At 44.5% G+C, this 16103-nt stretch overlaps 2 protein-coding genes across 2 annotated transcripts in view; one reads left to right on the top strand and one right to left on the bottom strand.

The window, feature by feature from the left end:
- The first annotated feature begins 403 nt into the window (after positions 1 to 403).
- Positions 404 to 4324, top strand: chst7 (carbohydrate (N-acetylglucosamine 6-O) sulfotransferase 7). Its single transcript, XM_048252987.1, has 2 exons — positions 404 to 1734; positions 4060 to 4324. The coding sequence occupies exon 1, from the start codon at positions 451 to 453 to the stop codon at positions 1705 to 1707; it is 1257 nt and encodes a 418-aa protein (XP_048108944.1). The 5' UTR covers positions 404 to 450; the 3' UTR covers positions 1708 to 1734; positions 4060 to 4324.
- A 5555-nt stretch (positions 4325 to 9879) lies between these two features.
- The window catches only part of slc9a7 (solute carrier family 9 member 7), a 54802-nt gene continuing 48578 nt past the window's right edge, over positions 9880 to 16103 (bottom strand). Inside the window, exon 16 of the mRNA XM_048252391.1 lies at positions 9880 to 13632. Within this exon, the coding sequence (XP_048108348.1) occupies positions 13360 to 13632 (273 nt within the window). The 3' untranslated portion in view covers positions 9880 to 13359. The remainder of the gene's footprint in view (positions 13633 to 16103) is intronic.

Genomic DNA, 16103 nt, shown 5'->3' with positions numbered 1-16103 from the left:
GTGTGTGTGTGCTTGTTATATGAGTAGATGTTTGTTTAAATAACTGAAAAGTACACAGGCTGCACTGTTATTTTGTATTGCCTATTAATGTACATTTTTCATGTTTATTCTTATTATTATCTGATTAAAATGTAGGCTAGCAACAGGCACACACCTTGTTAGTCTATAAAATTGGGAGTGGTCTTAATTAACATTCTCATTAAATTTTAACTTTTTGAAAAATTCTTGAAAAGTTAGAAATTGAAAATGCAGGTGCTACTGACTGGAAATCCAGACTTTTATCTCACAACAAAACAAAAACTCTTATTTTGAAAATGGGAGTCGGCGGTGGGCGAGGCTCCATTGTTTCCTTTTTAGTCTTGAAAACTTTGTTGCGCATGATGTTGTTATTCATACAGGGGCGCCAAATCTCGTTGAGAACATCTACGAGACGGTTCTTTTGCCGTGGAGATGAAGAGAAGACTACAGAAAAAATACATTATCTTAATTTTAGGTTATTCTGTTGTACTCCTTTTAATTCCCTATGTGCTAGATTACCGGGCTAAATCGGCTCAGGTTAAACATGGACTGCAACAGCCAAGGTGTCCCGATTTGGAAAATACTATAGCATTATGGAATAACGGAGATAAATCGGGCAACTCCACGGACACGATAGAGGACGTTGTCAACAGGAGTCATTCAAAAACACATATCTATCTGCATGCAACATGGAGAACGGGGTCTTCGTTTTTGGGGGAACTGTTCAACCAGCACCCAGATGTATTCTATTTATACGAACCGATGTGGAATATGTGGCAAGCTCTCTACCCAGGAGACGCTGGAAGTCTGCAAGGAGCTGTGCGTGATATGATGAATTCACTTTTCCGTTGTGATTTTTCTGTTTTGAAATTATACGCTGGCTCAAGCAATATTAGCACATCCTTTATTTTTGGTTGGAAAACCAACAAAGTGATCTGTTCCGAGCCTTTGTGTAGCGCGTACAAGAAGCACGAAGTCGGATTAGTTCAAGGAGAGGTCTGCAGTAAATGCACGTCGAAGGACATTAAAGAGCTAGAAAAAGAGTGCAAAAAGTACCCTGTGGTTGTCATCAAAGACGTGCGGGTTTTGGACTTGGGTGTGCTAGTACCCCTGATGAGAGACCCATCTCTGAATCTCCAAATCGTCCAGTTGTTCAGAGACCCACGGGCTGTGCACAATTCTCGACTGAAATCTAAATTAGCCTTGGTAAAAGAGAGCATTCAAGTACTTCGAAGCAAGAAGCAGACCGACAAATATAAACGCCTGCTCGTTCCAAACAACAGAGTGAATCGCGCTGAAAGCTATGTGGCCAGTGCCATGGAGCTCATATGCGATAACTGGCTGAATGACATGTTGCTCGTTATGAACGCGCCTCCATGGGTGAAGAGGAATTACATGCAGATACGCTACGAGGACTTGGTGATGCACCCCGTAGAGGAGTTGCAGAAGCTATATCGGTTCTCTAACCTTACGTCTTCTCCACTATTAGAGAAGTTTGTGTTGAACATGACGCATGGACAGGGATATTCCTCTGACAAACCGTTCCTTATATCTTCAAGAGACGCCAAAGAGGCCATCTTCGCCTGGCGAGAACGCTTGAATGTTGAGCAAATAAACTATGTCGAATCATACTGTAATGAAGTCATGCGCCAGTTAGGCTATCAGAAAAGAAATATGGACAAAACATAGTCATTTCTTCTGCGCAGGAGAATCGAGGTAAGATAAAGGGAATGAATTGTGTTATTTTGAAGAGCCCACGTCTCTTCATGACTTTTACGCATACATGTTTTTTGTAGGCAAACATGTAGTCTTCATGATGTATTTTTTTATAAATATTTGAGTAAACATTGAAAAGCCACATAGAGAAGTTAACCTGAAATAAAACTCATGCAGTTACCCAGAGACCTATCAGTTCCTCCACAAAAGTTACGTAATTCTCCAGACTGATCCTAACAGTGGCTAAAGGTTCTTTATAATTGTTACAAGGTTGACTTTCCTTCACACCATTCTTTCATGTCCCTCTTGTAGAAGGACACCTTTGTGTCAGAAACCTGGTGAAAACATAACTTTATAACATATTGTGGATGATGCTGTCCTGTACAAGGCAACAGATATGCCTTTATAATCATAATTCATTAGAACATGCAACTAACACCATGAATAATTTGTAATTGTCAGATATCAAGCATACAGATGCCATTTTCATTTGACCCTTTAAAGTGGTGATGCCTAAGCGATCATTTATGTAGGATTCCTCAGCCATCATCACCCTGAATAAAGACAAGATTGTCTCATTTGCTGCACAGCCTGAGAATAGCACTGCATGTCTTGTAGACGCCATGCATGAGTATATCACCAGTGTCACCCTAGCTATACTATCACTCATAGTCCCTCACCAGTGTCACCCAACAGCTCCTCTACCCAGCAAACACTTGTTTAGTCTGATGCTTCATGTGCACAGTAAGGCCCAACCAGAGAACAGCTGTTTCCCCTCACATGCACAGTTAACAACTCAGCAGCAGCTTTTGGTTCTTCTTTTATGTGACTTGTTTCTTCTTTTAGTAACTTTAGTAACACAACCATTGGTGCCAGGAAATGTTTATATACGTTGTCCTCAATTTTATCTGTTTTTCAGTTTCCTGGTATCTGTGGTATAGGAAATTACCCCGGGCAGTGCTGAGGTCCTTGGTTATTATTTTGATTAAATTGGAGGTTGCCTGGAAACGGACAGTTTTCCAATTTTGGGATTAAACTCTTAAGGCCCTGTGGGGCCCATTAACTAATTATTACAGAGCCGTGGAGCTGTTGCACCAATTACAATATGAGTGCTAAAGATATCACACTGGCTGAAGTGAACTAGTGGCATGATTGAAGAGGTGCCATTTCAACCTTATTTTATTAAATCATCTAGCCTATTGCTGTGAACAATTAACATGGAACAAGTGAATGAATACGAATGTTCTACATTTTTTACTCAAACAAAGGATTTGAAGGGGAACCAGTCTAATCACAAGTTAATGCTCTATCAAAGGTGACCGTTCCGTATTTTCTGCAGTTAATACAAAATTCCAGAAAAAATCAGCCATGTCCATACTTTATCACCAGCTGTAGATTGGCATATTGAAGAAAATGAAACGGGGCACATTTATAGAACTTGAGTGCTTCTCAAGTGCTTTTTGGCTAAGGGCTCATAGCATTTCAAGGAGGTGCGAGGCCACAGCCATCAGGTGCCTTAAACACTAACCCATCTGTTCATCTCATGGATTCCCTAGAACCACAGCTGATCAGCAGCAATGGCTAAAGCCACAACTACAGTAAGTGTGTGCAGCAAGTATGTTTTTTTTAGTGTTCACAGTGTAGGCCTTCAGCTAGGAGCACAAGGGAAATATTTGAGCGCTCTTTAATGAGAGAGCATTGGGGGGCTACTCTGATAGAGGCCTCGTTGTTTCTGCACTGGCACGGCTCTGCACTTCTCCTTCTGGTGAGACCAGGCGCTGGCAGCTCCTCGGCGGGCCCACGCCTCGCGTCTCGGGCCTCAGAAAGGGAGCCACTGTGTGAGAGAGAGAGCCTGTCCACGGAGGGGATGCTGTTCCCAGTGTTCAACTTGTCACCGGCCCCTGATGGGCAGGCCTCTTTTCAGCAGTGCTCTGAAGGGGCCTTGCTGCCTGCGAGGCAAATGGCTGGCAAGTGACGCACTTGTGGGCAGCTTCTGTTCAAACACCAGTGCTACCCTCATACTGTGACGCTGAATAACAGCAAACACTCTTGTGTGAGTGTACCCATACACAGCATTGTGGCTTGCCTTGCAATTTTTTTTGTGCTGGGCTTTCTCAGGGTGGCTATACAATAGAGTGCATGGTGGTTCCCTGTAAAATTCCGTTGGTTTACTGTGTGAGGGCTATGTTGTATCCGCGGACAAGAATTGACGGGCAGGGTGAAGCAAAGTTCTGTGTTGCCTAGCTACCTATTCTAGTCACCTATTAGTTACCCATATGTGTCACCTAGTAACCACTCCTCATCCTCACCTTCCTCTCTTCACAGGAGCTTCACGGACAGGAGCCGCGGGGAGCGGGAGGGGTACGTGGCGGCAGCAGGGCTGGCGAGACGGCCACAGCACTGGGCAAAAGGGGCAGTGGAACACTGGCACAACTAGACCCTGTTCTCTTAAAGTGGGCATCCTGCCGGCCTGTCAACTCGCATTTAGAAGAACACAACGAGAGGATACTTCATGAATAGCCTTTGGGCCTGATAGACAACTGTTTCATCTTAGAGAAGAACTACAGAGCAAGGGGAAATGTGATAGAGAAGGGGGTGTTTCTGCAACTAGTACCGATATTGAGCAGGCCCTTTGAAAAGAGCACATTTAGACACTTAAACCGAGACGAGGAGAAAAGAGGCTTGAAAGATAAAGAGGATAGCAGGGTGGACAAGAGGAGAAAGTGAGCAGGACTGTCGGTCGGTGTTGTCCTGACGCCCAGATTTCATCACTGTTAATCCCTTGCCAATCCTTTGGAAAGCCCTAACCGGCCGGGGCTGGGCCTGCCTGGGCCAGAAGTCCACTAAGGGGGCTCAGTGCGTTTATGTCGTTTCAGCCCCTCCAACTCCTCCCCTTGTTCCTGCCGGCCGAAGTCTTCAGTGCGTGTGGGTCGCTTGTTGTTCACACTCCGCTCTCTAGACCAGATTCACATCTAAACCTGGACAAAAAAGAAAAAAGTGAAGGACCACTAACATTTTCTAAATGTGCAACTGTGCTAAGTGACTGAGATGTCTGACTTCAGTGCTGTGGGGTCATTTTATGGGACGATCTTGAGAGAACAGAGTTGGAGTTGGAGGGTGTGGTCGGAAAGCACGCACAGACCCGGTGCGGATAGCTGGCTGGCTGGTCTTGTCCAGTCCATGACGGTTCACTCACACTGGTGTGAAATTCCTTAACGTCCCATGAAAATGCCTGAGAGGTCCCTGGGTGTTTCGATCACACTGCAACTGAGTGCGCCAGCACCAGAGCTCAGATTTCCCAGAATGTTCTAGGGTGAACACGTAAACCATGCTAGGGTACATCCAATAACGCCATCTGCAGTGACTTTGTTTGGTTTTCAAACTAGAAGTCACATCTTGTGAGTCTTAATCTTCTGACCTACTCTGTCCTGTATTTACATACAAAACACTGCTTGTGAAGGGGCAGTGTGGTGTGGGACAAACACATTTTGTGTCCCCTTGCGCTTGTGAGTCATTGGTGTTCACAGCATCTTAAAATTCCCTGGATTTATTCAATGTTTCAGTCACTCCAAGCCGTGAACACTATTATCTCTTTAACAGGCAGGCTACACCAGGCATGTAACTGAAGCGTTAAAGGTGTACGTTTTAGAAGACTGATCAATTTCTTTTTGAATGTATGCGCTGCTGTTATATCTGGTGTAGCCAGTTCCATTGATTATAGTGGAAGCTAACTAGATGTACCGCAGAGCGGTACAAAATATGACCGCCGCCCAGTCCAGCACATTTTTTGCACAAAAATAAATCACGCTGAAAGGCCTATATGATTCTAACTGTCTTACTAAATTGCATTTCTCACTGGTATCTGCTAGACAACAAGTACCAAAACATGATTAGTTCATAGATTTCACATGTAAAATTAATTTTATACAACCCCACCGCCATCTTGTCTGTTCATAATTCTGAGAAATTCTTGAATTGTGTGCATGTGTGCGTGTACACGTTTATGTTTATGTGTGTGTGTGTGTGTGCGCTGCTGTTATATCTGGTGTAGCCAGCTTGTGTGTTTGCCTGCGTATGTGTGTTTGTGCATGTGCATGCATGCGTACATATGTCTACTGTGTGAGTATGTGTCATACAGTAAACACTGTATGATGATTACTGTGAATGTATGTGTAAGCGTGTGTATCTGTTTATGCACATGTGTGCACATGGAATGGGTTAACATGACCCCTGGAGGAAAACATACGGAAAAAATTGGTCATCCTAGGCCCTACGGTTCTCAAGATATTCACAGAAAACTGTGTCTGCCCTACCCTCCTTTCGGGGGGTCCAGTACATGGGGGAGGCTACAGATCAAAACGAAAAACGATGGTTCCATGCTATCCATGTGGGGTTACATGCCCACCAAGTTTAGCGGTACCCTGGTCTTTCAGTGTCGGGAACTTTGTTGGTGTCGGTCACTAAATGTACACATAAATTATTTTATTGTAAGGCCCCCCATGAACGAAAAGTTCACAAAACTTGGCATGCATTAGGAGGTTGTCATAATGATCCTACACTTTCAATTTAGGTGCAGTTTTGACCATGTCAGCCAGAGATATTGTGATGAAAACACCTAATTTTTGCTTTTTAATTTTTAACTAGGTGGCGCCAATACATGAAATAAGTGGTAATGGGATGGGTTGACATGCCCCCTTAAGACCAACATACATTAAAAAGGTGGACCTCCTAGGCCCTACGGTTCTCGAGATATTCACAGAAAACTGTCTCCGGCCACCTACAGGCCAGTTGGTGTATAGTAACATAAATTAATTTATTGTGTGGCCCCCCATGAACGGAATTCCACGAAACTTGGCGTGCATTCAGAGGGTGTCATAATGATCCTACACTTCCAATTTCGTGCAGTTTTTACTATGTAAGGTCACAGATACCTGCGATTACAACACCTCATTTTTACTTTTTTGTGTTTAACTAGGTGGCGCTATACATGAAATGAGTGGTTATGGAATGGGTTGACATGGCCCCTTGAGATCAACATACAAAAAAAAATGGTCCTCCTAAACCTTACGGTTCTCGAGATATTCACAGAAAACTGTGTCTGCCCTACCCTGCAGTCCAGCAGGGGGGCTACAGATCAAAACGAAAAACCATGGTTCCATGCTATCTAATGCCCACCAAGTTTCGTCTACCCCGGTCTTTCAGTGTCCCAGGAATCCTTGACGGAAATTTGGACATGCGAAAAAAAAAAAAAAAATAATTATTGCAGCATAGGCCTAGGCCTACATTCCGCAAACGGAATGCATCCATTACATGTCTGGTGTTGCCTGCCTGTAAGGGACTTAAAGCGATGGATCGGAGTAATTTCACCCTAGGGTCCTTTGCACCATGACCCCGAGCCAAACACCCTCCCAGAACCTGTTTCCCCTTGGTCGAATCCTGGTCGAGTAGCGCTGTCAGAAACGAATGAGTTTCTGCAGACGTACAGTAATGGTACCAACTTTTATCTCGTAAATTACCCCTCTAAGAATGCCCTGAATGGTATGAAACTTCTACAGTAGTACAACTATGTTCTTTACTCATAAAACTAGGCATTGAAAAGTTTGTAAGTACACCAGGAGTTTATTTAAATAAAACTTGCCTGATGGATGCTACTATCTGCTAATATACCGCTGCGTCGACGTTACTTCCATGATTTGGGAAAAGCCCGTAAAAGTACTGGCAGGAAACTGTGTGTGTAGATCCAGGAATGCACTAATATTTTGTTCGTAGTACCAGTTTGCAACAATTATTAGTAAACACTAAGTTGTAAACACTTAGGAAAAACAAAATATTAAAAACTGATATATACCAAAAAAACTTTGATTTAATCGCTTCCTGCCTGCTTTTAGAGGCTTTTGCCAAATCACGGAAGTAACTTCGACACAGCGGTATAGTAGCAGATAGTAGCATCCATCAGGCAAGTTTTATTTAAAATATAGCTGCAAGCAGCAATGAGGGGGCCAAGCAGTGAGATCAGCAGGCCAGATTTGCCATGTAAGTCAATGCCGTTGCATCAGACATATAGCCTTAAGCAGTCACAGCAAGTTCCATGCCATACAACCCAAGATTGGCTGAGTTACAAGGTCAAGTTTCACATCAAAACATAACTGATTTTGTGGGGCTGAACCAGGGCTGAGTGTCGCCGCCCCCTCCCCCAGCCAGCCCACCGCCGCAACCGCCCCTGCCCATCCCACCCCGTCCCACCCTTGCACGCACACATTAGAATGAACTAGATGGAACTTGCTGTCATCAGTTTCACATCAAAAAATAAAAGATTGACTGAGATATGATCACACTTGCTGTGATTTAAACACAGAGGTCAAAAATTGACGTCATAGGGTGTGTTGAACTTCGGCTTGGCCCAAGGATTCCAATGATACCTCATTTTGCCATTCGAGTCAACAGGTCAAAAGTTACGTCCGTGAACACAAGTCCAACTTTGGCCTGTTGGTGGCGCTAGAGCACTTGAGGTGCCGGCATGAAACTTGGTGAAATGAATTATTGGACTGTCCCCAATTAGTGTGCCAAATTGTATAACTTTTACCAGACGGTTCTATGGGCTGCCATTGACTTCCATTGCAAAATAATGCGCATCAGCAACTACTGGCCAAAATGCATTTTTGTCAATTACGGAGCCCCCTAGAGGTCAAATGTCACCAAATTTCTTGAGCGTCCTCCCGATGTGGTCTGAGGTACTTGTACTAAGTTTGGTTTTGATACATGAAAGCGTTGCTGAGATATGAAATCACTTCCTGTTTTGGCTTAAGCCACAAATTTTTATTGGCTGGTACAGGCCAAAGCTTCTGTCAATTGTTCCAGAAAGCAATGCACTCATCAGGCATGGTCTGAAGATGGTCTCTGCCAATTTTGGTGAGGAACAGATGAAATTTGTGACCTGCCAAAACTTTTTTGTGTTTTTGATTTAATCCAATATGGCGGCCGAATCAATTACGATGACATCACAAGTTGGCTTGGGTCGGCCTAAGGACCTTCAACAGTAGTAACAGACACCACTAATGGGTATTAATTCTAAGCACAACTGCTGCTACAGGCCAAAAGGCATGTTCTTAATTACAGCGCCCCCTAGAGGTCAAAGGTCACCAGATTTCTTGAGCGTCCCCTGATTGGGTCCTGAGTCCATGGACTAAGTTTGGTTATGATAGATGAATGGGTTGCTGAGATATGAGCTCACTTCCTGTTTAGGCTTCACAAGAATTTCGACTGTTATTACGCGAACGGTTTTAGTTCGAAGGCTAAAAGGAATAACTTTTGTGCGGCTTGGTCTGAAGAGCATGTGTGTCAAGTTTGGTGACGATCGGACAAAATTTGTGACCTGTGAAGTTTTAGTTTCACTTTCACTAAAATCCAATATGGCGGAAAATCCATCATGGCGGAAAATGACGTCATAGGGTGCGTTGAACTCGGCTTGGTCCAAGGATTCCAACGGTACCTCATTTTCAAAATTGGATCAACAGGTCAAAAGTTAAGTGCGTGAACGCACGTCCAACTTTGGCCTGTTGGTGGCGCTAGAGCCCTCGAGGAGCCGACATGAAACTTGGTGAAATTAATCATGGGACTGTCCCCAATCGGTGTGCCAAATTTCACAACTTTTTACCAGACGGTTCTATGGGCTGTCATAGACTCCCATGGCGGAAGAAAGATGTTAAATAATAATAATAATAGTAAGAAATCATAGAAACACAATGGGGCTTCGCAGCTTCGCTGCTTGGCCCCCAATAAACTCCTGGTGTACTTACAAACTTTTCAATGCCTTGTTTTGAGTAAAGAACATCGTTGTACTACTGTAGAACCATTTCGTACCATTTTCGTTTCGTACCATTCAGGGCATTATTAGTGGGGTAATTTATGAGATAAATATTGGTACCATTACGACTGCAGAAACTCATTCGTTTCTGACAGCGCTAGCAGCTACTCGACCAGGGTTCGACCAAGGGAAAACAGGTTCTGGGAGGGTGTTTGGCTCGGGGTCATGGTGCAAAGGACCCTAGGGTGAAATTACTCCGAACAGTCGCTTTAACTTTTCAACTGACTGTTTATTACCGTATTCTATTTATGAACTGAATAAATGACACTTTTTTTTACATCTCTGTTGATGTCTGTTTTATTTAATGCCATATAAAAGAAAGCAATATTGCTAGGGCATCAACTGAAGGATATACTGTACTTTTTTGTTTGTTTTAATTCTTATTTAATGCATACCACAAATTCGACAAGACTGACCAGTTCCAGACTTAATGCATTTATGTCTGATTGATTATAAGGGGGAAATTCTCAGGTTTATTACAGTGCATCTTCTTCCTCTACACACATTTCAGATCGTTGACAAAATGATGGTCCCCTGTACATATTGAACTAAGAAATACATCAGCATGCAGGGTATTGCAAGTAAAACATGATTGCTACAGTATAGGAGACAGCTTGATGAGGTCCTGACCATATTTACAATTTATTTTTCTTCCCCTGCCAAATGACCTAAGTGGTTGTGACGCACAAAGCACGAATGAAGTGAATAGCTCCTAGTCCAAGGGTTCATTTCACAGGGCATTGCACCACATGCGGGTCAAAGTTTTCCAACAATGAAGTCTGTGGCTTCCTACTTCCTGTGTTCAAACAGCTCAAATTCCAATTTCATCCGCTTCACACGTCATTCTTCTCATCAGATCAGTGGTTGATTTGCCAGCCCAGACTCAACCTGGTAAGCAGCGTCTCAGAAGCTATAGGCAAATGTAACAGTTTACATGGGAACAAATGGGCATTCTCACAGTTGTCTGTCTGCTCATTAACACCCAGCGTGAAGCAACTGGCACCTATGTGTGAGTAGTACTCCAAGTGAGTAGCCTAGTCATGTGGCCTATGCTGGGACAGTTGATTTTGAATACAAGAGTCGCGTTCAGTTAAATTAGTGGAGCTGGCTGCAGTCTGCTTGCTGCAGCTAAAAGCTAAGTAGTTAGTCACTGATGCTGCTTGAGTGGTGTTGTGATAGCTGAGCTGAGGAGACATTAGCATTAGCACTCGCATATGAGGCTCTAGTCCCAGACAGGCCTGATACCAAACAGAGGCCCAGCATTCACAGTTGGGTGTCATGGCGGTTTTTCTTTTTACTTTTCCTTCTTCCAGATGTTTTCCAAGCAGTGCGAATCCAAGATGTGGTTACAAAGGAGGAGCAAGATAACATGACCTGTTCCCCCACAGAAATTCCTCTCACTGGTGTGAGCTGCCACTCAAACACAAGCCCCTTCCTTCCTTCCCTCCCTATCGCCGATCTTCATCTTATATCTCAAATTCAGATTAGCCTTAAAATAGACTGGCCTCTTCTAGTAGGGTTTATATGCAGAGTTCTCAATGCAACCCACCAACACTAACATTCTGTACATTGCACGGAGAGAACACACTCAAACACACACACAGTGGGAACGAGTTGGTACACAAAGGGCACCAGCTTCCTTCAACAATGAGATTTGCTCTACACACACAAGCCATTAGCGAGAGTTAGCATTACATTATCAGCAGATGGGACTAGAACCCCATATGCATAATATCGCATTAACACTCTTGTGCCCTGGACCCTTCCTTTTAGACAGCGTTTGGACTGCAGCTCAGCTGCAGCTAAAGTGCTTGAGGAGCTTCGCCTTCCCCTGCTGCGCACGGCTGCGGCACAGATCCCAGACAGCTGCAAGGGTCCCTAAAGGGCCCCCGAATATAGCAGCCACGGGAGCCGGACACTCATATTTACAATTGTTGGAGGAAAGCCAATGGCTGCAATAAAAATGGCGTGGACTGTTTGTGTTCTCCCTATGGCTTCAAAGTAAACATAATAATAATAATAATAATAATAATAATAGAAAAGGAAAGTGTGGGGAGAAAGTTATCACAGTAGCCACAAGAAGTTTTTCAAAATAATAACTTATGTGGATTCCCTGTAGACAAAGATCCTTGATATTATAGGGTCTGTAAGTAACAAAAAGTTACACAAAGTTAGAGCCTTTTGCATCATTGATGATGCAAATAAAGACCGCGAGAAAGTACTGTGAAGTAATGGCTATTTAGCTGGGGGTATTCAAGGCTATTTTTCCTTTTTTAATCCAGCCATCCATATCATTAAGGTTACTCTACAGCTACATACTGAACATGGCAGCCTGATCGTCGTCATCAGATTACAGATAGGAGCATTTGCATTGGCCACACGCGTTTGCAGGAAGCTGCAGGCATTAGATCTACATCAGTTCCTCTTACATCCACAACAACACGCGGAGCAGCCACTGGCTGCATTCCCAAAGACCACCTGGAAAAACAGGAGCGCGGTGATTCACTGAGGATGCTTTCTGAGCATTTCCAAGGGGAAATACCCCTAGATCCAGTCGGAAAAGATTGGTCAGGATGTTGTGTGAACATACGTTCACTCTGCGGTTTAAGTACGGGCAGTCCACAAGGGTTAACAAATGTAAATAGAATTCTTTTTTCACTGCAGATTTCACTGTGCACATGGGCTCAACCCAACATGGCTGACGTTCCCATAGGGATTGAAGAAATACATTATAATAATAAAAAATAAAAATAAAAAAAACAATAGAGATGAAAGAGCCTGAATAGATATTAATAACATTATATGGCTGTAACATGTGATGCCATATGAGACAGACCAGGGCTCTAGTCTACAAGCTGATGCAGAAGCCATTTGTTGGTTCTGTTTGTACAGGTGGGTGATATAGTAGAACTGGTGTGTGTGTGTGTTAGTCAGGTCCTCGGCTTCACGCAGCCACGGGGGGGGGGGGGGGGGGGGGTTGTAGCAGTAGTGCCGCTCCACTTGCGCTAGGACTGACCAATGGAGACATATTGAGATGAGACAAGATTGCACTAACAGGAAGGAAATGACTATGCACAAGCCTCTATGCCACAACACTTGGACTCCACGCCATGATGGCCACGGAGTCACACACCGTCAAGCAGCAGTACATGATTGGAGCCATTTTTCCACATCTCCGGGGACAGGCAAGGCGGTTCCCTGGCACGACAGCCGAACCAAGGGCGGGGGTAGTCTCCCCAATCCTCTGCTTTCCACATTCAGACAGAGGGAATATAGTACAGATTCACAGTATGTAATGTTACGTCATTCAGTTCAGTTCTTCCTGGGGGTGGCCAGCTAGGTCCTCCAGGGCCCCTCACTATGCTTCACCACCCATTCACTGCAGTCATGAAAATGGAATGATACTGGATCTCTTCAAGACAAAGGCTTCACTGTTAAACCCACCCGCTCATCTATCTTCCTCCCTCTCTCTCTTTCCTTCCTATCCTTCCTTCCTCTCTAATTCTACCTTTTACCTTTCTTTCTCTCGCTTCCTCTTTCTCCTCAACCTTCATTATCATCTCTACTCCGTGTGTCTCTGGCTTTGGGTTTTCTTCTTCGCCTGATCTGTCTTGTAGGGGTGCAAAGAGTTCAGGGTGGAGGGGAGAAGCATCATAGGGACGGGGGAGGGGCTGGTCTGTCAGTCTTTAGGGTGTAGGGGTTGGGTTGGGTTGGTTGGTTGTGTTTGGGAGACATATGGGGCTGCGCTGAGGGACTGCGTCTCAGGCATGGTCCTCGATGGGGAAGACAAGGCGCGTGCCACGGCTGATCAGCTCCTGCTCGCGGGGGTCCAGCTCGCGCTCCAGGGCCTCCTCCGACGTACTGCCGCTGCGCCGGCCGTTCAGGCTCCAGCGCGGACCGCCTCCTGCTCCCCTGGAGGCCCCGTCGACGCCAGAGGCCCCATTGGCCGTGATGGCCGTGTCACCGTACGTCAGTGTCAGGTCGCCGTCGTTCAGGATGAGGTCCGAGTCGTTGTCAGGGAGCTGCTCCTGGTTCTGTGAATCAACACACACACACCACAGTCCAACATAAGGGTGGGAAGGGGAGGAGCGGGGAACCATGGAGCAAGACACACACACACACACACAGAGACTTGTACATGAACGTGATTACAGACACACTCAGACATACTGACACAGTCTCTCTCTCTCTCTCTCTCTCTCTCTCTCTCTCTCTCTCTCTCTCTCTAGCACAGCACAAAGGTTCATGAAGGACACTATGGGGTAACAACAAGAACAAAACAAAACGAAAAACAAAAGAAAAAGAGGGAGCAGAGGAGCACTTCACTTAGTCCTTCATTAGGAGAATCTGTGGCAGCAAACAAGTGTCGGCTGTCAAACACAGACACAGTGGAACAGTGTGCTTACTGTTGAGTCACACACAGCTGGAACAGACAGGCGCCCAAACCCACAGGGACACCTGTTACACATCAGTCTCCCACACACACACACACACACACACACAGACACACACACACGCAGATACAGAAACACACACCAACAAACACACACACCCACACACTCTCACAGACACACGCAGATACAGAAACACACACACTCTCACAGACACACACACAGATACAGAAACACACACACTCTCTCACACACACACATACGCAGATACAGAAACACTCTCACACACAAACACACACGCAGATACAGAAACACACCCTCACACTCACACACACACAGATACAGAAACACACACAAACAAACACACCCACACACCAACCAATGACGACCTTCTAAAACAGCTGCCACTTGAACAACAACTTTTCTCAACAGAACTGAGGGATGCACTGACTAAACACAATACAATGAACCCACAAAAAATAATAATAATAAAAATTGTTTTTAAAATAGATTTTTAAGCCCCGACCAGTAGGGCATTTCATCTGAAATCCCTCTTTGTGATGGAAGAGAAAGCACTGAAAACACAGCCTTCACAGTACCTCTACACAGAGATTATACTTTAATGAAACATATCAAACATAGTAAATCATTATTACGTAACACGATAGGCCATACATACAGAACAAGTTAGCACCCCTGTAGGGTAGGAAAGCCGCAGAGAGAAAGGATAAATGACCATTTCATGAAATAAAAAAAAAAAAAAATTCTCCATTTCCGACAGCTTCAGACTGTGGTCGCTATAGAATACAAAGCAACAGAAACTAAATTAAATTCAGAGCAGGTAGTGTCTTCATCACGGCTGCCAACTCAGACTAAAGATAATCTATCGAGAGATCAGAGTATTTGGGACAAATACCGAGCTACTGAAAAAAATAAAGAAAATAAATATATATAAAACCTTCAAAAACGCCCCCTATTCAATCATCTGTCCAAATCACCGAAGAGCGAGACACCAAATGCTTGCAGAAGGGATTGGATTAAAGGATAATTTTTTTAATGTTTGGCATCAGATTCCCTGTGCTGGGCTGGTCTGGTCTGGTCTGGCCACCAAATTGTATTGTGCATTTGAGTTCGCATGAATGTGCTGGAGAGGGATTGCTCATTCGAGGTCTTTGAGTTGTTTATAAATACGGACATTAACAAATTGATTCTGTAAACAGCCTCTCCTTTAGTCACATCTGGTTTGTATCATTCCGCCCCCTCAGTCATCAGGGGACCATCAGTGCGAAGTGCCACACCCTTTCATTGGGTCATCAGTAAACATTAATCACGGGATCACTGTGACATTTCTTGGCATGTCATCAACTGCTCCTGAGTGGTATTTTTCCTAAAAGCATATCTGGCTGAAGCTTGTGGTTCTATCAAGCGACACTACGCTCCACAGCTGAGTAAAGGGATGCCGGCCCACAGACCTATCTATTCCATCATCTATTTCACGGGTCAGATATTCAGTTGGACAAAATTTTACATGGAGTGGCTCTTGACAGGAGAGATTCTATCTAGAGGTTGGTGTGGGGAACAATCTTGGATATTTGGAAGTCAGTTACTTAATTTGTCCTGAAGGAAATGTGTAAGATTTAGTTAATCCTTAGAGTTAGTGAAGTATTAAGTCAGAGTTTTGAAAGAGTTAGTGAAACAACATCTTCCACCTAGGTCGCTCTGAACGGCTGGAGCCTTCCCTGACCCACGCAAGCACAAGCACGCAGGCTGTCAGTTCATCATATCACAGACAGAGAAGGGTGGTGGGTGGTTGGCAACAACTCCCCCCAGCTCCTATTCAGCCCCTAGCCATGTGGAACCATGTGCCCATCGAGCCAAACGAGGCACAAAGGGCTGGATTCATGGTCCATAGGCCAGCCTCACACACACACACACACACACACACACACACACGTACACACTCACACACACACTAACACACTCTAAAGATGAGAGAGAGAGACAGAAAGACATGACAAAAGACATTGAAGTCAAAATACCCGTCTGTACTTGGCCATGACAGACAGAGAAAAGAAGGGAGGAAGGGAGTGTGTCGAAAAAAAAACACGGCAGGG

The sequence above is a fragment of the Alosa alosa genome, chromosome 9 (genome assembly GCF_017589495.1).
Source record: "Alosa alosa isolate M-15738 ecotype Scorff River chromosome 9, AALO_Geno_1.1, whole genome shotgun sequence".
Classification (NCBI taxonomy): Eukaryota; Metazoa; Chordata; class Actinopteri; order Clupeiformes; family Clupeidae; genus Alosa; species Alosa alosa.
The sequence above is the reverse complement of the archived record's forward strand: the minus strand, read 5'-3'. Positions and strand labels throughout refer to the sequence as shown.